General features: G+C 41.8%; 1 protein-coding gene across 1 annotated transcript in view; it reads right to left on the bottom strand.

The window, feature by feature from the left end:
* Positions 1-19,638: 19,638 nt before the first annotated feature.
* LOC145392539 (carnitine O-palmitoyltransferase 1, liver isoform-like) overlaps positions 19,639-24,072 on the bottom strand; it is a 52,644-nt gene continuing 48,210 nt past the window's right edge. Inside the window, exons 15-17 of the mRNA XM_080266951.1 lie at positions 23,581-23,737; positions 21,467-21,586; positions 19,639-20,161 (exon numbers count right to left, since the gene is read on the bottom strand). Coding sequence (XP_080123077.1) covers positions 19,958-20,161; positions 21,467-21,586; positions 23,581-23,737 — 481 coding nt within the window. The 3' untranslated portion in view covers positions 19,639-19,957. The remainder of the gene's footprint in view (positions 20,162-21,466; positions 21,587-23,580; positions 23,738-24,072) is intronic.

Here is a 24,072-nt window from a genome sequence, read left to right on the forward strand (position 1 = left end):
CAGTCTCTCATTCTCTCCACATGACTATTTCCTGATTATCTTATTCAACTTAGAAAGGCGATCTAGCAGTAAATGGGTTCAGTGAAAGGTGTATTTAACCTCTCCAGCTCTAGAAGTCTGTCAATGCTAGTTAAACCCAGCGGTTTGTTTTCACCTGATAAAGATCAGTACTCCCTTTCCGCTTAGTTGATGGTCAAGTGTAGTCAGACTGGGGAGTTCATTCCTACCTAAGGCTCATCGAATCCACGATTTTCTGTTCAAATCGTGGCTCTATCCCGTCAGATGAAAGCAAACGGGTGTGGTGAGTAGAAAATGATACATTATTCCCATGGAGTTTAAATTTCAGTATACATCCTCGTTGTCACACACACACACACACACACACACACATCCCCCTCTCTTCGTTCTTATCCCGCCTCGTATTCCTTCCCTGTTGTCCCATAACTCTTAGGTGGCATATATATAGAAGGCTTCGTAGCATCTCTCCCTTAGCGATTTATTTTTGTCTGCTGCATCTTTATGTTTTGCCTTGACATTTTGGGCCCGTGTTCTACGTAGCATTAGAAGTTTCGAAGTGCGTCTTGCTTAGCGATTTAATCTTGCATACTGCACATGAAAATTCTCCTGTATGGCACTTTATACCAATTAATAACGACATACACTGAAGTAGTAACATCTACACAAGACAGTATCAACGTGCACTATGCAGAACCAGACTAGTAAGAAGAGTAAAAGAACATACATTATGAGACATTTAGTACTCGCAGAGGTGGTCATCTCGTAATCCAGGTCCCTATTTTCTACATGTTCATCCAATACCGTGGGATACAAGACCACTGCATCATCCAGGTTACCAAAGTTCCTTCCCGTAGGTGTTGCCTTAAGTACTCATTTTACCTGCCAACCAGCAAAGGATAAATGGACACCTGAGTCAAGGGGCGCCAGGTGTGTGGACCGGCAGTTTCGTAATTACTAACACTAACCAATCGGCTGGAAGACAAGCCGGAAATCTGTCAAGCTAACAAGAATAAGACCGCAAACCTGAAGAAACGTGGTGAGTCAAGTTTTTATCCAAGATTCCCTACCTGGAGGCGAGGTTTACGTAACCTATCACACGTCGAGAGATAGACAGACAAATGAGGAAGTGGAGGAGAATTGTGGTGTTCATGTGAACGTCCACGAAAGCATCAGGAGAAATACTTTGAGATGGTATGATCGTGTGAAGAGGCTGGAGAATGAAAGATTGGCTAGGAAAGTGTATATGAGTGAGGTGAAAAAGGGTAGCTGGAGGGGGAGACTGAGAATGAGATGGAGGGATGGGGTGGAGATGTACAGTATATGAGATAAAGGGGATGTGAGTTGTAGCAAAGGCAGGCAGATGGCAGAGGACATGGTGACATGGAGGCGACTTGTTTGTTGTCATCTCTTAGGGATTAAGGCGTCTGGCGATAGATAGGTAGATGGATAGATATATGGATAAATAGACAGAGAGAGAGAGTTACACGGTCGCTTATTACTTATTACAGTATTACCCGGGCTCCTACGCTCCTGATTGGGCAACATAGGATTGGATGATGGATGGATTATTATTATTATTACTATTATTATTATTATTATTATTATTATTATTATTATTATTATTATTATTAGCTGGAGGGAAGAGAATGGGATGAGGAAATGCCAAGTTACAGCCCGAGGCAGAAGTCTGCATCAGGGGAGAGATTCAACAATAAATTTACAATCAACTCGTTCTCGTAACTCAGGGGGTTGGATTCTCGATTATATTTGCGATCGACTGCCTGTCGTAACTCAGATTTGTTTTTACAGCAAGAACTAGAGATACTTTTCCCCTCATGATCAAGATTTACAATTACAGGAAATAAAAGAGAATACGGAAGCTTCTACACAGTCCTTGATCTTGCAAAAACAAATCACAATTACTAGAGGATACTAATCTTAAGTTTGTGAATCCGGGCCCAGAGATCTGTTTCTTCAGGAATTAAGGACAGGGTGAGTATAGAATCTTTCCATGTCTCTAAAGTTCTTGCGAATATAAATTTTAATTGCAAGGGGAAAATCGCCATTGATATTTATATTTTTGGTGGAAGGACGGAGGAAGGAGAAAGAATGTGTTTAGCTATATGAATGAACGTGTTTAGTTATCTGTTTGGTTCGGTTTGTTTGTCTGTCTGTAATTCTATCTGTCCATTGGCATGGTTATGGAAAGATTATTGAATGGAATGACACATATCTGGAATAAACTGACGACCATCAGAAGAATAAGTGCTTAAATTTCGGCGGAAAGGGAGTGTTAGATCACAAACTAAGAAAGAGATCAATTCAGCTAAATGTGATCCGATTTAGACCAAACTCGGTGGAATGGTGCACGATTATGAAAGGATGAAGTGTTTCAGTTCTGAAAACAATCGATCAAAAACAAGCCATGGGGCGACGCTAAAGACTCGGTCATTTAACTCAAACACTTTTTGTTCATTTTGGACCAAAATTGGTGGAAGGGTTTAAGGTCAGAGAAACGTTAAGTGATTATGTTTTGGGAACAATAGGTTTAAGATCAAGATCATAGGACAAGGTCAACCTAATAAAACAATTTTGACCCCGTTTGGACCAAACTTAGTGAGCCAGTTGAGGGTCAGGCAAGGATGAAATCATCCGAGTTTGAGGACATTCGGTCAAAAGTCAGTGTCACAGGGCAAGGACAGAGGATCTACCATAGACTGATTGAAGAGTGCTGGTATTGCACTCTCTAAGTGCTCCTTCTTATTCTTCCTGCACCACCATCACCACTACCACCACCACAATAATCACCACCGCCACCATCATTGCCACCACCACAATAATCACCACCGCCACCATCACTATCACCAACACAATGATCGCCACCGCCACCATCACTACCACCACCACCACCACCACCACCACCATCCGTCTCGCAGTGGACAGTTTTTATACTGCAGCCGATGACACAAAATGCCAAGGTTAAGCCATCCAGCCTGTATACCCAAACCTGCCTACCCACCTTGTTTACCTACTCTATCTACCCACCTCTCTCTCCCTGTCTCTCTCTCTCTCTCTCTCTCTCTCTCTCTCACACACACACACACACACACACACACACACACACACACACACACACACACACACACACACACACACACACACACACACACACAACTCCTTCAGTGCAGTCCCTCAGCATTTTGTAATCTCCCAAGCACTGTGGAAGTTAATGAAGGTGATATTTAACCCTTCCGTTTCAAAAAGTTTCTCCTCAGCTGAATAATAATGTATGAAACAAGAAAAAAAGATGGACAATTGGACATGAAAGATGTTATGTTCAAACTCGGCAAGTATTTTTTTTTTTTTAGAATGTTGTTGTTGTTGTTGTTAACTCTAACCTGTCTGGCTGAGTAGATCCGTTGACCACAATTATTTCTTATGCAAGGAAGAAGGAACCAAAGTCCAGAAGCCTGCAAACAGGAACAGAGAGCAAGATCCGTAGGTAGGCAACTGCTTCCGTTGTCCTGTAAGTACAGTACGGACACCGTGTTGAGATCCCCCCCCCCCTCGCAAGGTGTCTATCAACCTTGGTAGGTTAGCACCTCGCCAAGGCTGGAGTAGAGTCCTTCCCCACGGCAAAGCGCAGGAAAATGTGAGGAGGTTTGACTCCCGGATAAAAGCCGCGGCTAAGATGTTAATCAGTAAGGATATTTTTTACTCCCTCGGATTAATAACTTCCAGAAGGTGACCTGTTTTTGTATCTTACTCATCCTACCTCCAGACGCTTTTATTCACGGTAGGAACGACATCTGCTAGCGAGGAGGCTAAAAGGGGTATGTGCAGGGTGATCTGTGAATAGCACTGCACTGTAAACTCACCTGGAGGTATCTTATGTGTTGGGGGGGACGGCTCAGTCTGCTGGTGTGGGTATGGGTGTGGCAGTGGGAGTAGAAAATGCATAATTGATGCAGGGTAGACATTGATAGCACTAAGCCGTCCCCACAACAGACTAGAAATCTCCCGCCAGAGTGGATGAGAGTTATATAAAGATCTGCTCGAAAATATAGGCCTTCATGTCGAAAACTCTGTACTGAGCTTAATAAAATAGTCTCCATACAGAAATAATGAACAAATGAGTGTGCCATTGGGGTGAAGGGTTCAGTTTACTCACAGTACAGTTAACTTTATTCACTGGTGTCAAGTTTTCATTGGGGTCAAGTTTACTCACTACTGTCAAGCTTACTCACTGGTGTAAAGCTTACACACTGGTGTCAGCCTTACTCACCGGTTTAAGTTTTGTTCATTGCTATCAGGTTTACTATTTAGTGTCAAGTTTATTCAGAAAGGTTAGTTTGCTTAATGTCAAGATTACCTACAGCGAGGTCAACTTTACACAGTAAGTAAAGGTTACTCGGTGATATCAGATTTACACAGCAGGGCCAAGCTTACTGATAATTGTCAAGATTACTCACTGTAGTTAAGTTTACTGTCAGTAAAAACAGATTTATTCGTTGGGATCAAGTTTACTTACTGGTGTCAAGTTTACATACAATGAGATCAGCTTTACTCAGTGGGGTAAAGTTTACTCTCAGTGACAAATCTTGAGAAATACAAGGTGGTTCATATATAACGTTCCTCTTCCTCTCCGCTGGGTTATTTCTCGTGTGTTACACGGACATCTTAGTAAGTATGCGTTATCAGTGCCTACCCTGTATCATGTACGTATTTTTTACCCCCACTGCCACACACACGCCCACACCAAACAGACAGAGCCACAACACAGAATATATCGTCATGGAGATTTGTAGGGGGGCGCTGTTTATGGACCACCCTGAGCAGTATTGTAAGTGGTTTTTGGAGGTTTCGTTGTACTTTTTCTGTCTATCTATCTATCTATTGCCAGACGCCTCAATCCCGTTTGGGGTGGCCTCCAAGTCGCCCTGTCCCCCGCCATTTCACTGCCCTGCTCCCAACTCACACCCCCCTCTCTCATATACCTCTCCACCCCATCCCTCCATCTCATCCTCAGCCTCCCCCTCCCTCTTCCCCCCTCCACCTCACTCACATACACTCTTCGTCAGTCTTTCACCCTCCATCCTCTCCACATGGCCAAACCACCTCAGTGTGTTCCTCATAACGCTTCCTATCACATCCACATCCACACCACAACGCTCCTTTATATCCTCATTCGTCAGCCTGTCTCTCCATGTGACTCCACAGGCTCCTCTTAAATAACTCATTTCCACTGCTCTCACTCTTGACTTGTGTCCTTCCAACAACGTCCAAGCTTCACTTCCATACGTTAGAGTTGGTATCACAATACTGTCATGTAGTAACTTTTTCACTTCCATGCTCACTTCCCTGTTTCTTATCACTGCTTTCAAAGAACCAGCAACCTTTCTTCCCTGCTGTACCCTTTCAAACACTTCACCCTCCAAACCTCCATCCTTACTCATCACACTACCCAAGTACTTAAACGTACTCACATTTTCCAATTCCTCACCATCCAACCTCGCTGTACATTCACTGACTTCACCTCTCTCAAAGACCATCACTTTACTCTTCCCTACATTCACCTTTAGATTCCGTTTCTTACACACTCTCCCAAACTCGTCCACCAAGCCTAGCAGCTCCCCTTCGTCTTCATTCAACAACACAGTATCAGCAAACAACAGTACAGGGAGTTTCCAATCACTATCCTTTCTTACCAGGGCCACTCCAACATCCACTACCCTACCTTGTACCTCTTTTATTACCCCATCCATGTACAGATTGAACAACCATGGAGACATGACACATCCCTGTTTCAACCCAACTTTCAAAGAGAAAAATTCACTCAGTTCACCATCCACACGCACTGCAGCCTTCGCACCAAGGAAGATTTCTGACAACAACACAATTTCTCTCAGTAGCATACAAGAGGATAAAAAGGTGTAAACTGCAAAGTGAACAGCCGAAGTTGAGGCGATACGAAATCTCCATAAGCCAGCAAGAAGGGAGGTTCAGAGGAGTCCCATTACACAATTGGCACTTCATTCGTGTTGACTACACCATGAAACCTCATAGGGTGGGGCTACCTTTGAGGGCGCCTTTCCCATTGACTTACAAGGCTCCTTAACACCTTTTTTTGTTTGTTTGTATATGGCAAGTTAATATTCTCTTGTATGTTATCTGTGCAATGTGTGTCGATATCTTAATGAGATACCAACAAAGTGGTAATGTATAGTATGCCGAACAAATCACCAAAGAAGGGGTGCAAGAAAACCTTCTAAGCTAACGTGCATATGAGCATTAGGAAGTTGCTATTTATCAGGTCAAAATAAACACAAATAAAGGTAATAAAAACAAACAATTTACTAAGCTATTGTTATAATCTTTTTAAAACATTTGTGAAGCTCGGCATCTATGCGCCACCTAGTCACAGAAGGGGAATTTGCCAGCACAAGATCGGTCCACGCCCGGTGGCAAATGGTGGGCGACTTAGAATGAAGCGTTTGGGCTGACGTGGCCTGGGCCAGGGTGAGCTGCCTGGGATGGTGCGTGTGGGCTGACGTGGGCTGCTAGGGTAGGATGGCTAGGGTTGACATGGGCTGGATTAGGATGGGCGGATTGGAATGGTGCATGTGGGCTGACATGAGCGGCCAGAGTGGGATGGTTGGGGCTCACGTGGGCTGGGCCAGGGTGGGCTGGGCCAGGGTGGGCTGGACCTGGATGAGCTGGGCCAGGATAGGCCTGTGGGAAAGCCGAAGCCACAACCAGCAGCCCACTGAGTAATATCTGCAAGTGACAAAACAAGTTTTTGTCTTACCAAGAAACCTATCGATTGCCCCTCGAGGCAAATTTATGAACCAGTTATATTTGAACAAACGAATAGATGCACACACACACACACACACACACACACACACACACACACACACACACACACACACACACACACACACACGTGGGCACACGCACTCATTCACACATACACAATATGGCACACACACACGTGTGTGTGTGTGTGTGTGTGTGTGTGTGTGTGATGTGCAGGATGTGTTCAGAGTGAGAGGCAATTCGAGTTACTTACCCAGGCCGTCATTGCCAACTACCTGTCTATCATCACGCTGCGTCCTTCTTATATAGCCTACCCACCTCCTCCTCCTCCTCCTCCTCCCCAGCCTGGCCTTCTCTTTGACTAAAGAGGGATGGCAGTACCCCTTCCTTACCTGTCTATTCCTGCATATGACACATTAATATACTCTCGTATGTTATAAATGGAATCTCTATTGATATTAAAAAGTCATAAATAACATATAAGAGGAGAGTAAAGTGTAGCATGTAAATTGTATCACCTAGAAAAAACTTAGCATCTGACATTGATGGAGGGGGGGGGGAGGAGGAACTGAGGAAGGAGAAGATAAGGACAGAATGGGAAGGAAGAAGGGAATAAGGCAGAGAGAGGGACAGAAGGAGGAATCAAGGAGACAGGGAAGGAGGGTGGGATTATGAATTAGGGAAGAAATAAATATTTGTAATTTCCTGCTGGTGGAAAGACATGAAGCAAAAGTTTTTATAGGTGTCTTGGTAACACCTCTTCCTCAGCGATTTATTGTGCATATTACACCTTGCCATTATCTTGTGTGTTATTTATATTGCTTTAGTACTGCTATGGCATGAATATCATACGTAATGTTTTAGGGGCGTAATGTTCAGAATATATCGCCAAGAAAGGGATGCTGCGAAATCTCCATAGCCACTTAGACTATAACCAGCCATAAGTGTGTGTGTGTGTGTGTGTGTGTGTGTGTGTGTGTGTTCACCGGGTCGGTCAGGATCACTTGATGGTCGTGATCGTCAGCTTTTACCCTCCCGGAGGAGAGCTGAGAGCTCATATAGTCCGATCTAAGGGCAAGGCTGTGACCTTCACACACGCACACACCCGTCCCCTTGCTCCAGGGGGACAGTAACCACCCACTTCGTCAGTGAAACTTTTCGCAACCTGAGCGAGGCGCGAACTCCAGTCCACCAGTTGGCAAGCGAGAACGTTACCACTGCACCAGCGAGCGGTGTGTGTGTGTGTGTGTGTGTGTGTGTGTGTGTGTGTGTGTGTGTGTGTGATATTAAAGTGTTTATATACTTTTAAAGAAATTTTTTTCCCAGTCACCAGATTCCTGAAGGTCATTCCCTGATTCAAGACAGAAAAGGGCAAGGCACACACAGTAGAGAAGAAACTACACACACACACACACACACACACACACACACACACACACACATCTGGTAGACGGGAGTTCGCGCCTCGCTCAGGTTGCGAAAAGTTTCACTGACGAAGTGGGTGGTTACTGTCCCCCTTGAGCAAGGGGACGGGTGTGTGCGTGTGTGAAGGTCACAGCCTTGCCCTTAGGTCGGACTATATGAGCTCTCAGCTCCCTTCCGGGAGGGTAAAAGCTGACGATCACGACCACCAAGTGATACTGACCAACCCGGTGAATTACACACACACACATTTTTGAAAACCTGTCATTCCATTTATTCATCTATCAGTCAATCCCTTTTCTCCTCCCAACAGAAGCATAGGGACCCAGGGCTAGGCTATTCAGTCCCGACATTTAAGGAGAGGGTGACAAACCTCACTCAACTGAAATTGACACTTTGAACACTAAATCTCTAGAATCCCTTAGATGTACAGTAGAACCTTATGGACCCCATCTGGTTGGAGTGCGCTTACAGCAGCCTTAATGAACCCCTTTAAAAACGAAAGGCCTTTCTTAAGCTGTATAACATCGACTGACGGTAGCAAGAGCGAAATGAAAAAGCGAAAGTATTTATCCCTTTTAGCGCCCAAACACACTACCGGTACTCAGTGTTGAAGCACGATGATGAAACATACTACTGTATACTATTTTTACTTTAACTTGGCCTGCTATTGCTTTCTCTCCTGCTTGACCATTGAGTTGCAGCAATCAATTAACACTAGAATATGATTCTGGTCACAAAAAAGTGCTGTGGAAAGGATGTACTGCAGATCCATAGCATGGTAGCATCGTGCTTTTCTGTCACTGAACAACATGAAAGAAGCTACAAATGGACAACAGTCTAGGCCAAGTTAAGGTGAAAAAACTACAGACATAAATTTGCTGTCTCTCCATCTTGAATGCTGTGTTATTGCAAGAAGTTAACATTGGAATATGATGCTGGTCATGAAGAATTGATACAGAAAGGACGGAGGGAAGCAATATTATTTTCAGTCACTGAGCAACAGGAATTAACTTCAAAAGAACAAAAGTATTCATCAAGTTAAGGTACATGGGCTATTGAAATAGCATATCAGAGGCAGTGATGGTGCATTGGCTCGTCACGTGCGACTGCTTAGCACCGATCTCATAGTGACTTATTTTACGTATTACGTCTTAACATTGTATTGTAAGCTACTCATGTCTTTATAATATCGACATTGCTTGTTTAAGTATCATGCATGAGAGCAGTATGCTGTAATGGGCAATATAAATAGCTGGGGAAGAGCTGTTACATCTCCAAAGCCACTTAAATACGAACCCAAGGACCATACTTGTAAGTTTTGAAGCATGGTGACGAAGAACACTAAAAGCATTGACTCAGACAGGGATGATGCTTCGGTTCATTGTGTCTACACAACCCATTTTCCACTCGTTGCCTAACTTTGTTATCGCTGTGCCACTGTTCTGACGCAATACTTGTATTACGTATGAATCTATAGTCATGTTATTTCGAAGCTCTGAGTGCTAGTGAATTCTTGAAAAGAACCACATCTAGTGAGAAACAAAAGATCAACCATTACTGCCATGCTCAAACACCTCATGTGTCTACTAACAGTATGGAAGACTCCTTAAGCCCTGTCCACACTAGGGGTCATGGCGTGCCCTCTGTTGCATGTCATGTTGCTGTACTCGGGTTTTCATGCCACAGAGAGTCTGTGCTGCGTGTTACTGGCAAATCTGGCCAAGGGACATTTCATAGTTACAGCGTGCTGTGATGTGGCGATGCTCTCCCAGTAGCCTTCTGACTTCCATTGCCACCGTTCTTTTTTGTCTCCAGTACGACTCGATGACAGAAGAAAGTACTGTACAGGTATTGAATGGTCTAAAGGCAACACCCTACAATTTATAGAACTGATGAAGATGCATCCATGTACTTGGCAGTTTAGTCCTTATTTGACTAAATGCCTCATATCTGCTTTCATTGGTGAAGTGTTTCACTCCAGTGACAATGTTTTTTGTTTATTTTTGCTACCTGCACTTCCAGGTGGCTTCATTTACATTTGGAGGCTATTCAAACTTGATGAGTTAAATACTGTATAGGTTTAACTCCTTCACTCCTACAGATCCTTCCCAGTTTGAGAAAATATCATTTGTTGTTTGCAAGAATTATCAGAAACATACATCTCCAGATTCAAGACATTAGGGTACACAAACAGTTTTAAGCAAAGAGAACAAACTTATTGAAAGAAATGCTAAGAGCAGAGAATACATTTTATCCCAGGAGATACGGGGGGAGAATACTAGCCACTTATTGCCTGTATGTTGTAAAAGGTGACTACAATGAGTGGGACTGTGAGGCAGGAAACCCCTCATCCATGGCAACCCTACTGGACAGTACTGGGAAGAGATTTTCAAACATACTTAACCCCATCACTCCAAAAACACTGTTTGTTATATTCTTGCTACTATCAGAGACTTTGAGTCAATGTAGTGGAGACTTAGAACTTGAGGGGTTAGATATTACCTTGAATACTTCCGTCACTGCTAGAGATCATTCCTTTGTTGAATAAAAATAATTTTGTAGTAGTCAGATTTAAATAAAAATACAGAAAACCAGTGTATTGTATGGGCTAAGATTGATTTCTTGTCATAACTTCGTCTGTTTTTTTTTATATGAAAATCTACTGTATACTCTTTCACCTTAACTTGGCCTAGATTTTTGCCATTTAGCGGCTTATTTCACATAGCTCAGTGGCATTAAATGACAACACTACAGCTCTCGATCTTTTCCATAGTATTTCATTACAAGCACCATATTCTAGTGCTAAGCCATTGTTACAATTTTAGGCCACGTAAGAGTAAAAAAAGTACAGTATAGAGACATGGGATGATTCTTTTCCCCCCTTTCCTTGTGCTTCCTGCAGAAAACAGATGTAACCTACAATAATAGTCCCCCTTATAACTATTTTTTTTTTTTTTTTTTTTTTTTTTTTTTAAGGAAGAATGGAACATAGGAAAAATCAGCAGTTTCTTGTCCTTATCCATCCTGGAAAATGGATACAGTAATGGTTACAACAGATAATTAATCAATAGGATCTGTGGTAGAGGAGACTAATTAGTACTGTATTATATCTGACCCTTCAAGTTTGAAAAACCCCTCTTACACTGAATAAAGTCATCTAATATATGCAAGAATAAAATACATATAATGTATTTATAATGAGGGAGTTTAGTATTGAAGCTCTGGCAGGTGTAGTTTACTACAGTACAGTATTATCCACTATACTCAACAGTACTGATATTGTATACTGTGCTTGACAGTACCAGTCACCTGCAACAATTACAGAACCCATATTTCAAACAACAGAACACACAGTTTAGAATATTTCATTTAAAAAGTTTTCTGAAACAAGGTGTGATACATAAACAAGTTTAATATTACAGTGCTGATTATTTTATACATCAGGAAGTGTTCATCACAAAAAATACATATGTATATATTTTCTGACAAATATGGTATAGTAATAATACAGGAACGGCACTATCAGTACTCATTATTTAAGGAAAAACTTTAAATCCCAAAACTTCTTTCATCACAGTTATAAACACACTTAATATCTCTGAGATATCAATCACCTTGGTATACAGTAAAAACATTAGTGAGGGTGCTAGAGAGGGATGCCTGGGCACCTCCGCTATTTAGTTATATAGACATCCCTTAACTAGTTCGCTGTCCCCCAAATGGAGGAAGGTGGACCGTAAAAGAAGGGCATCTTCAGCCAGCAGTCCACTGGGTTCACATCCTAATGAACCTAAGGGCCACAACAACATGATCCCCATACCTCACAGATATAACTCACAGATTAACACAGCAAGGCAAACAATGCCTTGCAGGGGTATTTTATTGGGGTTCTGGTGCAACTAAAATTTGATATTTTCTAAACAAACCAATAAGGCACCTATAAGGAATACCTCAGCACTTTCTTGAAGCTAACTGAATTCTGATGGAACAGGGCTATTTCCACAACTTTAATCCAAAGTTATGGCAGCATGATTTTTGATAAGTCCTAGTTATGAGGTGCAAATGAGTCTCCATGGTTACTAGTCAAAATGATCCTCCATTCTGACTACACTTGGCAGTCAACTGAAATGAAAAGGGTTTGGAATTTTTGCATGTAGACTTGACATAAAGCACTCTTCCTTCTGAACGGAAGCATTTTGATACTGCAGTTGTGAATCCTTGATACGTTCTTTCTCATTTTAACTTCCTTAATTTGGTGACACGTTTTACTGATATGATCCTGCCACCTCAGGACAAGTGCTGGAAATGGACACCTTCAAGGAGTAGCACTGATATGCCTGGGTGATGGAGTTGCCTGGTTATGCATATATCCCTCAATCCCCTCCCCTATGAAAGGTATCTGATGGACTGCAGGTTGAAGGTGCCTTTCTTTTGCAGTACACCATCCTCCTTTCAAGGGACAGGGAAGGAGCTGAAAGGCATTTGTCTAACCTGACAGTGGAGCCACCTGGCTGTATTGGTGCCACTTAATGAAGGCATCCCTCTCAGCATACTGAGATAGGTACAAAGGCTTGATACAGGCTTAGAGAATTTTTGTAACAGTCACCCAGAAAAGATGTGGCATCAGGGAACAGTTACTTCTCCTTATAAGCAATCATCTTTGATATTTTTTGCCCCTTGGACCTCAGTAATTTACATAAAAAGTACCCAATAAATTTTCACTGCTACTTATAAACCTGATCTGGAAGTGACCCCCAGTGAACAGTGCCCAGTGTATTATAAAAATTGTGATACTTTGGAACAGATCCCTGACCTTTTATGTGAACTGCCTATATCTGTGTGGGAGCAGAGAAAGCACAACCTTTCATTTACAGTTAATTAACTTTAACTTGGTGGAGATGTTCATTTTCTTGCGGCCTACTTCCCATGGCTCACAGGCAGAGTGAGACAATACTATAGCATTGTTTCCATTACACTTTCTCATCACTGGCATCATATTCTAGTGTTAAGCTCTTGTTCTTGCACAGCATTCAAGATGGAAAGATGGAAATTTTATGCATAAACTGAACAGATTATAGGGTTTTGTTAGTACTACAGCCAAGGTCCTCTTCAACCACTAAACTAAATTTCTGAATGTTCAAGTAATATACCAAGCACTCCCTTAAGGTGTTTCCCAAGACTTAAAAAATATATATACATATCAGAAATATCTATAGTATCTGTTAAGTAGAGAGCAAGGCATCTAATGCATCTAACAGAGGTGAGAATTCTACATAAACTCTTTCACCAAGTCAGATACTGTATTATACCCTTCAGTACAGTGACATCTTTTAAAATTTTGACTAGGTTATCATTAAATGATTTCAAGCAATGTAGGAGAGAGATCTGTGCATGAAGGGGTTGATTAAGGCTATGACTAACATCTCCATTTCCAAAATACACTACAGTACTTAGTCAAATAAAATTGTCTGGAAATAGTATGAATAAAATCAATAGCACAGTACACAATTATATAAACTTAAAAAGTACATCCTGTACATAAAATGAAAAGTACATCATCAAACTGTTGGGGCTAAGATTCTTTGGCATCCACTCTTGCACAAGGCCATCAGTTTGAATGCCTCACATACACACCAACAACATTACTGTATACCGTATTGCAATGTATTCTGTGCTGTTCTGTACTCTGCCAGGCAACTTGTCCTCAGCTTTACACTTTCTAACAGTCATCTAAGGTACTTTTCTTTTTCTTAATAAAAACAGCAGTTTGTGTCACACAGTATGCTCATATCTATTACTGTAATAAATTTCACACTGCCCTTTCACAAGACTCGGATGGTGGCTGATAGCGTGTTGCTCCATACACAACAGACAAGTTGGTTGACACTAGGTATAGCAACTATGATTCACTTAGTACATGCACCTCCTTCACTGTGTCCTTTCAGTGCAGAACAGAAATGGAGTAATGTGATGTGCTCTATATACATATCATGATTAAAGCAGTAGGAACATCAACTGAGTCGTATAATAAAATACATGATTAATACATACAGCAGAGACCACCATAACACTGCAAAACATGTAACCATACTCTGTCAGAATGGAACCTGGCGCCACGTGGGAGCATCGTGTAGCCAAAACTCACATTTTTGTTGACTCATGAGTCTTTCTAACAGATCTTACTTTATCCCCTGAACTGGTGACATATTTTTATTCTTGGCATTTTCAGATGATTTTATGCAGCTCAGGGGAGACTTTTTCAATCTGGAAGGTATAGATATAGCCCTCATTTATCCCATCACTACAAAACATCTCCCTTAACTTGATTAAAATCATCTGGAAGTACCATGACTTAAAAAAAAAAAAAAAATCGCTGGATGGAAACAGTTAATTATCTATTCTGCCTATTAAATCTTTTTCTTCTCTGGCACATTATTCAGATAAGCAAAAATAAATAGACAACTAAGAGGAGTTAGGGAGCATCCTTAACCAATAAGGGCCCAGATAAACGAGGTAACAATATCATCATGTAAAGTGGTTGTACAGGAAACCATTTACTACACTGGGTGGTAACCATATAACCAAATTATGGCACCTGGTGGTTTGGTGGGAAATTAAGGTGCTCCAATCGGACTAAGCCTATGAAGGTTTATATCCAAGGGGTGGTTGGAGTTTATTGCTCAAGTAATGTCATTCAGGGATGAGTGAGGCTGGACACTCTCATCTTAAATGTCAGGACCAACTTGCCTAGCCCTGGGCTCCTATGCCCCTCATGGGGCAACATAGGATTGGATGATGGACGGATGGATGGAAAACCAAATTATGGCGCCTGGTGGTTTAGTGGGTAATTCAGGCGGCCCAATCAGACCGAGCTAGAGCAGATTTATATCCATGGGGAGGTTGGGGTTTATTGCTCACATAATGCCACTAAGGGATGAGTGAGGCTGGTCACACTCAGCTTAAAACTCAGGACCAACATGCTTAGGCTTTTTTTTTTTTTTTTTTTCTATGCGAGGAAGAAGGAACCAAAGGCTGAGCCCACAAAACAGTTCCTTCAAAAAAAAAAAAAAAAGAAAGAGAGAGAGAGAGAGCCTTGGGCTCCTACACTCTTTACGGGGCGACACTGGATTAGACGATGAATGAATGAATGAAATACAGTAATACCCCAATATACCATAGCCTACCCCTTGATGTGATACCATGGCTTACCGATGGGGGTAGAAATACTGTACCACCATACCCTGCCTAACGATGGCTGAACCCCGGTTTAATGATGGGTTTTGATTTTTTTTACCGATTTTGATGATATTTTAGACTCATTTTGTGTGTTTAGGTTGATTTATAAACAGTTTTTAGACTTAGATTAATGTGCTAGTGCCATAGGTGGGGTGATCATTGTCATTTTGGGGTACAATATACTAACTTTGATTTTCTGCAGAATTATATTTGATGATTTTCAGATTTTATTTGTTGATTTTAGTGAGTTACCGGTACTTACAGGTGTTAGGCTTAGGTTAGCTTCTTTGACAGCAGTTAGGCCATTTAGATTGGCTTTAAAATTGTTTTTTGGCTCATTTGGTTGGGTTTTGACTTGGCTGGGGGGAAACCCAAGGCTGAGAAATGCATACGATTACATTACATGTTAAAACTACCCCGATAAATGATACCATGCCTAATGATGGGTTTTTACCTAACCAATTGCATCGTTAATCAGGGTATACCTGTACTATATTGTCTTACCGTTACATGTCCTCTTTATTATGTTTTTTTTTTTTTTTTCTATAAATTCACAATAATTTGCAAAAAAATTTTATATTAAAATTTCTTGCTACTGTACTTATGAAGCCAGGGCCCAATTCTCGAACATACATACGACTGATTCCTTTTTGTAACTTGGGTTTGCTTTTACAGGAAGAACTTGAGACATGGGAAAATTCTGCATTTCCCTTTCCCTTCTCCTTCCAATAAAAGAGCACAACTTCAGATGATTTTTTTAAAGAATCTAATATTTAAAGGAAGAAAAATAAATATGGAGAACAAAAACATGTGCATTCTCCTTTCCTTGTCCTTCCTATAAAAACAAATCACAGATATAACAGGGAATCGATTATATTTGAGAAGTGGAGGAAAGATTGGGTAAATATGAACTGGAGCAGATGGGGGACGTGGAAGGTGTGTGCAAGATATTCACAGAAGAAATACGTGCTGCATTTGATGTGGTGTGTGGGGTGAAGAGAAGATGGAAGGGGGTGCAAGGAACAGCATGGTGGAATGAAGAGGTGAGACTGGCTGTGGCACAAAAAAAGAAAGCATACAATGAATGGATGAGAAATACAGGCGTGGAAGAAGTTGAGAGGCGGAAGAGAAAGTTACATGCAGAAAGGGAGAGAGAGGCGAAAAGATTAGTAAAAGAGAGTAAGAAGAGAGTGGATGAGGAATTTGAGTGTAAAGTGGAGGGACTGTAAGAAAATGCTCTGGAAAGAGGTGAAAAGAGTAAAGACAGGGTGGCAGTGAAGTTAGTAGGGGAGTGAAAGATAAAAATGGTAGATTACTAGTGGAGATTTGAGAAAGTGTGAGCAGATGGAAAGGACACTTTAAGAAATTGATGAATATAAAGAATAGAAGTAATGCAAGTATAAGTGGCTGGGGAATGGCTGGGAGCAAGAGGGAGGTGAGAAGACAGGAAGAAATCAGTAGGATAGAAGATGTTGAAGCAATGTAGAAAGTCAATTGGGGAATGCCCCAGGAATTGATGGAGTGTGTGGTGAAATGCTGAAGCATGGGGGAGAGATAGCAGTAGAATGGATGTGGAAGATGTGCAGACTAGCCTGGAAGGAAGGTAGAGTCCTGGAGGATTGGAAGTCAGATATAAATATTCCCTTGCACAATGGAAAAGGGGAAAATGAAGTGTGTGGTAATCATAGGGGCATTTGTCTTCTTACTGTTATACGAAAAGTGTATGGTATGATACTTATTGACAGAGTTAGGGAAATAACAGAGAAATTAGTTGGAGAAGAACAGGGAGGCTTTGGGAAGGGAAGAGGTTGTGTAGATCAGATATTCATTCTTAGATCTTTAGTGGAAAAGTTTCTAGAGAAGGGAAAGAAGTTGTATGCAGCCTTCATGGATTTGGAGAAAGCGTATGACAGGGTGGATAGACAAGGATTGTGGAAAGTATTAAAAATATATGGAGCAGATGGGAAGTTGTTGAATGCTGTGAATTGTATGTATGATGGTGCTAAGGCTGCAGTGTGTGTGGATGGTGAACTGAGTGAATTTTTCTCTTTGAAGATTGGGTTGAAACAGGGATGTGTCATGTCTCCATGGTTGTTCAATCTGTACATGGATAGGGTAATAAAAGAGATACAAGGCAGGGCAGTGCATGTTGGAGTGGCCCTAATGAGAGAGGGTAGTGTTTGGAAACTCCCTGTACTATTGTTTGCTGATGATACTGTGTTGTTAAGTGAAGACGAAGGGGAGCTGCAAGGGTTGGTGGATGAGTTTGGGAGAGTGTGTAAGAATCGGAATCTAAAGGTGAATGTCAGGAGGAGTAAAGTGATGGTCTTTGAGAGAGATGAAGTCAGTGAATGTACAGTGAGGTTGGATGGTGAGGAAATGGAAAATGTGAGTATGTTTAAGTACTTGGGTAGTGTGATGAGTAAGGATGGAAGTTTGGAGGGTGAAGTGCTTGAAAGGGTACAACATGGAAGAAAGGTTGCTGGTTCCTTGAAAGCAGCCATAAGAAACAGGGAAGTGGGCATGGAAGTGAAAAAGTTACTACATGACAGTACTGTATTGTGATACCAACTCTAACGTATGGAAGTGAAGTTTGGACGTTGTTGGAAGGACACAAGTCAAGAGTGAAAGCAGTGGAAATGAGTTATTTAAGAGGAGCCTGTGGAGTCACATGGAGAGAAAGGCTGACAAATGAGGATATAAAGGAGTGTTGTGGTGTGGATGTGATACGAAGCATTAGGAGGAACACACTGAGGTGGTTTGGCCATGTGGAGAGGATGGAGGGTGAGAGACTGATGAGGAGAGTGTATGTGAGTGAGGTGGAAGGGGGGAGAGGGAGGTGGAGGTCGAGGATGAGATGACGGGATGGAGTGGAGAGGTATATGAGAGAGGGGGGTGCGAGTTGGGAGCAGGGCAGTGAAATTATGGGGGACAGGGCGATGTGGAGGTGATTTGTTTGTGGCCACCCCATATGGGATTGAGGCGTCTGGCAATACATAGATAGATAGACAGATAGAATTCTGCAACTGACGTGCGAGTTTCCTCAAGTTTACAGTACCAGCTGTATGAAAGAATCTGAGATATTGTGGGAGTGCTCACCATCCAATCACTTGATGTAGTGCTGCTCTCAGGCGCCTGCCCTTTCCTTTCTTCCTTCCTCTTCTGTCTTTCTTTCCTTCATTCTTTCCTCTTCCTTCCATCTATGGGTGACTCTACACTGACAAGCCAAATGGTTTCCTATACACCAAGAGACCATTCAATATGTTGGGTGGTAACCAAATAACCAAATTATGGCACCTGGTGGTTTAATGGGTAATTAAGGTGCTCCAGTCGTACTGAGCCAGTGCAGGTTTATATCCAAGGAGTGGTTGGGGTTTTTTGCTCATGTAATGCCATTCAGGGAAGAGTGAGGCTGGTTGCTCTCATCTTGAATATCAGGAACAACCTGCCGAACCCCAGGCTCCTATGCTCCTCATGGGGCAACACTGGATTAGATGATGGTGATGATGATGATGATGATGATGATGATGATGGAACAAATCAGCAACATGTATGATGACTCATTATAGAGTGACCCCTTGGTTATTTTGCATAATTGGTACCAAATATTCTGCACGATAATGAAACTGCGTGATACCAAAAATACAAAACCTGTGGGATTTATCCTGATTGGTACCAGGCTTCCCATGTGCAAGTCCAAATTATCCCTTTTACAACAATCAAGATACACTAAATACATACACACTGCTATGGTAAGTATTAGAAGCACACATAGGTATGGTTAGGTTAACAGACAGTAATGAAAAGGGCACAATAAGGAACAAACACATACCATAGAGACCTGTGATGGGCTTGAGGTAAGGGGTTCTGGGGCTAAGGAGTGGAGAATTATTGGTCTCCACCAAATGGGATTAACTCCTTGAGTAGGGCCTCATCTTTGAATCCCTCAAAACCATCAGAAACTCCAGGCACTGCGCCATCACTGTCAGCAGAAGCTAGCTCGAGTGCACGATAACAATGTTTTTGAGCCAAAAAATACGTGATAATGGCATGAGTGCAGGTTTTCACCTTGCAGTGATAACGAAAGCCATTATAACCGAATGTGCGAAGGGATCATTGTATACCATCCTGATGCTCAAACCCATTAACATGAAGATATGACAAAATAATGCAAGATTATCACAATAGAAGTATAGGTAATCTACGTAACTTCAGCATATATTAATCTTAGCTTTTGGGGAGGGCAGTTACTCTTAAGTTACACAGCAGTTTCAACCAGTTCTCTGTCTATATACAACCAGATGCCTTGATGCCATGGAGGGGTGGCCAAAAACAAAACACCTCCATGTCACCCTGTCCTCTGCCCTCAGACTACCCTCCCTCCAGTCCACACCCCATCAGTCATATATCTCTCCATCTCATTCTTGGTCTCCTTCTCCTCCTAATAATTTATCAAACATTATGAGTCCAACTGCGTATCATCAAAGAGCAACCGTATATCATCCATACTCTTAAACACCAGGTCAGCGAACTTTCTAGAGTCTGTTGTGGGACATGAACGCTTGGAAGACACATGGAAGAAAATGTTGTACTCTGTGGGTAGCATGTAAGACACCCCGTAGCCCTCGTCAGACACTGGGCCAAATCCTCCCCCAGGCGAACACTGAAAAACAAGCAAAATGAAAAATTATTGGTTGAAGCCATGTTTTCTCTTAAGGTATCCAGATACTGAGGTTGGCCAAAGTGCAGCTGATGTTTTCTATGGACTGGAAGCTAAACCAAATGCCAGTGCCAGCTAATTACCTCCCACTAGTTACTGGAAACTGTTGTAAAAAAAAGAAATTTTCTGATGCATAATTCTATCCATCTATCTATCTATCAATCTATAGCCTGACGCCCTAATCCCATAAAGGGTGGTCACAGACAAAACGCCTCCAAGTCGCTCTTTCACCCACCATTTGACTACCCTCCCCCCAACTCACTCGCCCCTCTCTCATATAACTCTCCACTCCATCCCTCCATCTCATCCTCAGTCTTCCCCTCCCTCTCCCTCCCTCCACCTCCCCAACGTAGAGGGTTAGTCAGTCTTTCATTCTCCATTCTCTCCACATGTCCAAACCACCTCAGTGTATTTCTCCTAATCTTCTCAACCACATCCACATCCACCCCACAACGTTCCTTCACTTCTTCATTCGTCAACCTGTCCCTCCATGTCACTCCACACGCTCCTCTGAAGTAACTCATATCCACTGCTCTCACTCTTGACTTGTTCCCCTCTAGCAAGGTCCATGCCTTGCTTCCATATGTCAGAGTAGGGATCACAATACTATCATACATTGACTTCTTAACTTTCATACTCACCTCCCTATTTCTCATCACTGCTTTCAGCGAACCAACAACCTTCCTTCCCTGCTGTACCCTTTCAAGCACTTCATCCCCCAAAGTTCCATCCTTACTCATCACACTACCCAAGTATTTGAATGTATTCACATTCTCCTTATCCTCACCATCCAACCTCACTGTGCATTCTGTGACTTCATTCCTCTCAAACAACATAACTTTACTCTTGTTTACATTAACTTTCAGATTCCTTTTCCTACACACTGTCCCAGATTCATTCACCAAGCCTTGCAACTCCCATTCATCTTCACTCAACAACACTGGATCATCAGCAAACAGCAACACCGGAATTTTCCACATCTCACCCTCATTCTTTACAGCCATCCCCACATCCTTATTTGTCTGACTGTTTCTCCACACAACTCCATAAGCTTCTCTAAGATAACTCATTCATCTTGTGAAAAGACTTCAGACTGACAGATGAGTAGCTATATAGAGATGATAGATAAATATAGATAATAGAGATCAAGAGATAGGTAGACAGACGGATAGAAAGACAGATAAACGGACAGTTAGATATACGGATAAGCAGACAGGCAGACAGAAAGATCCTTGCACCAACACTCACCATCTTGCGGAAAGGCTCGAGGTTGATGTCTGGCGTGTTTGCCTGAATCTGTTGCTGAGGCTGTTGGGATGTGGAAAGCGTCCAGGGTCTCCTTATTATAGATTCTAAAAACTGACTCTCCTGGCAATGCAAAAACACAATCAGTTAAGGTGAATACAGGTAAAGAAGCTTATACAATGCATTATTAACAATACTGTATTTTCTTAAAGAGAAGAATTATCATCATCATCATCATCATCATCATCTAATTTTGTGTCGCCTCAGGAGGAGTGTAAAAGCCCAGGTCTAGGCAAGTTGGTCCTGACATTTAAGATGAGAGTGACCAGCCTGACTCATTCCTGAGTAGCATTATGTGAGCAATAAACTCCAACCCCCCTTTGACTATAAGCCAACACTGGCTCAATCCGGTTGGAGCACCTTAATTAACAACTAAACCACCAGATGCCATAGTTTGGTACAGTAATATGGTTACCACCCAGCATAGTAAATGGTTTCATGGTGTACAGGAAATGCTTGGCTTGTCACTCAGTGTAGAGTCACCTGTAGACAGAAGGAAGAGGAAAGAAAGAACGAAGGAAGAGAGGAAAGGGTAGCCCCCCAAAAGCAGCACTACATCAAGTGTATGGATGGTGAGAGCCCCCACCTACCACTATGCCATGAAAAATAAGAAGTGACCATGCCTTCCTGGGTATATTATTGTTTTAACATAACAATAAAAAGCTCATCATGATTTAATTCAGTAAAGTGAAAGGTTTGGTGAATTTAGCACATTGGGCAAATTCCTATAGTCTTCACTCATTTCTCTCTTAATAAGCATTTCTACAAGTGATAAGATTTCATTTTCATCATCTGTCCTAATCTACACATTCCAATGACCTATCTTAACACCATCTGTACAGACAAAACCACAAGTACTGTACTTTCTTACAATTTGATGAATATATAGCAGAAAAACTGAACCGTCTGAAACACGCACTGGTAGAGAGAGTTTTCGGTGTATTTCCCCAGTTGTGGTGGCAACCATCATCCACTCACTTGATATAGTGCTGCCTACTTCTTCCTTCACTGTTTTAATTCTTTTTCTGCATCTGCCCTCCTTTCTTCCTGTTTCTCCCATCTTTCCTGTCACTTTTTATTAATCTTCTTTTTTTTTTTTGGGTGGCTTTACAGTGAGTGACAAGTCTAATGGTTTCCTGTAAGCCAGGAAACCACTTACAGTGCTGGTATAATCATATACCAACCCATATGTGTTCCCTACGTGTATACAAGTGTGTTGGTGGAAGGTTAATGTCCCTCCATGTAAAACAACTACCTCTGTGACAAATGGCCACCCCTTATGGGATTATGGCATCTGGCTATAGATAGATAGATAGTAAATTTTTTCAGAATGAACTGGGAAGAGTTGTTGCTTTGACTGTAAATGTTAACCCCATCAACCCAGTACTGTATTTTTCATTTTAATCAGACTACTATATTACCAAATGGTTCCATTCAAGTTAAGAATTACCTTTACTAGTGAAGAGGTTAATGAAGACTATACACAACCTCCACAGTTTGAAAAGTCACCAAGCTGAAGAAAACTATGCGAATAGCAATGATATAGTGGAAAAAGACATCACTGGACTGAAGAGGTTAATCACAGGTGACTACACCTGTGGCTAAGAGACTTTATTTATACACAAAGATGGAACCAGTGGATAGAAGCCTTCAAAACTGTTGCTTCCAAAGAACCTTAGTAAAACAGAGCCAAAATCATGGTCTATTCAGTGTAATATGCAAAGATAAAATGCATATGAAAAAGTGAAGTTAACAGGCAAAGGGAATGAGAGAAACAGGAAGGCTATAATACTTTTAATTTCATTTGACAGAACTAGGCCATTCCCTTAACCTGAATACCAAATTGTGGCATCATGAAATTTGATAAGACTTACTACTGAGGTAGACTAGGTCTTCTTGGCTGCTAGCCAGATCATCACTCCAATTTGATAACACTTGTCTATCAGCTGAGCTGAATAGGGTTAAGGATCTTTCTCAGGTTAGAATAAATGTGAATTCCCATACTGAATTAGAGATCTCTGTAAAGTTAAAAAGAAATGTACCTTATCCATACTTACATAGCCAAGGCCTTTTGAGACAACATAGAGAGCAAAGAGATGCCTGTCAATACCATGTCCATTCATGGCATCTCGGTACAGCTTCTGATGGCAGTTGCCAGCCTGACGTAGCGTCCGAAGTAGCTCCTCCTTACTGTGTGTACCACTGACCATTGCCCTGCACACATGGAGTTACCATCATCATCATCATTCATCATCATCATCATCATCACCACCACCATCATCATCCCAACCTCTCTGTTCTCATGAAAGGAGGAAATAAGGAAGGGCTATGAGAACAAAAAACAAAAAAAAAATTGATACAGAGCTACCAACAGCATGTACAATTATATGGAACACACGCTCATTCCCTTAACCATTCAAATCCTTGAAATTCTGATTCAATATGGAGTTAGACTGTATATAACAATGGGCAGCTGTATAACTATGAAATCAAATCTACAGTAATCAGATCAAATGATGTCATGCTTCCTCTTGAGGAATCCCCATACT

Source organism: Coenobita brevimanus, chromosome 22 (genome assembly GCF_032717465.1).
Source record: "Coenobita brevimanus isolate Jiangsu-jjx chromosome 22, ASM3271746v2, whole genome shotgun sequence".
NCBI lineage: Eukaryota > Metazoa > Arthropoda > Malacostraca > Decapoda > Coenobitidae > Coenobita > Coenobita brevimanus.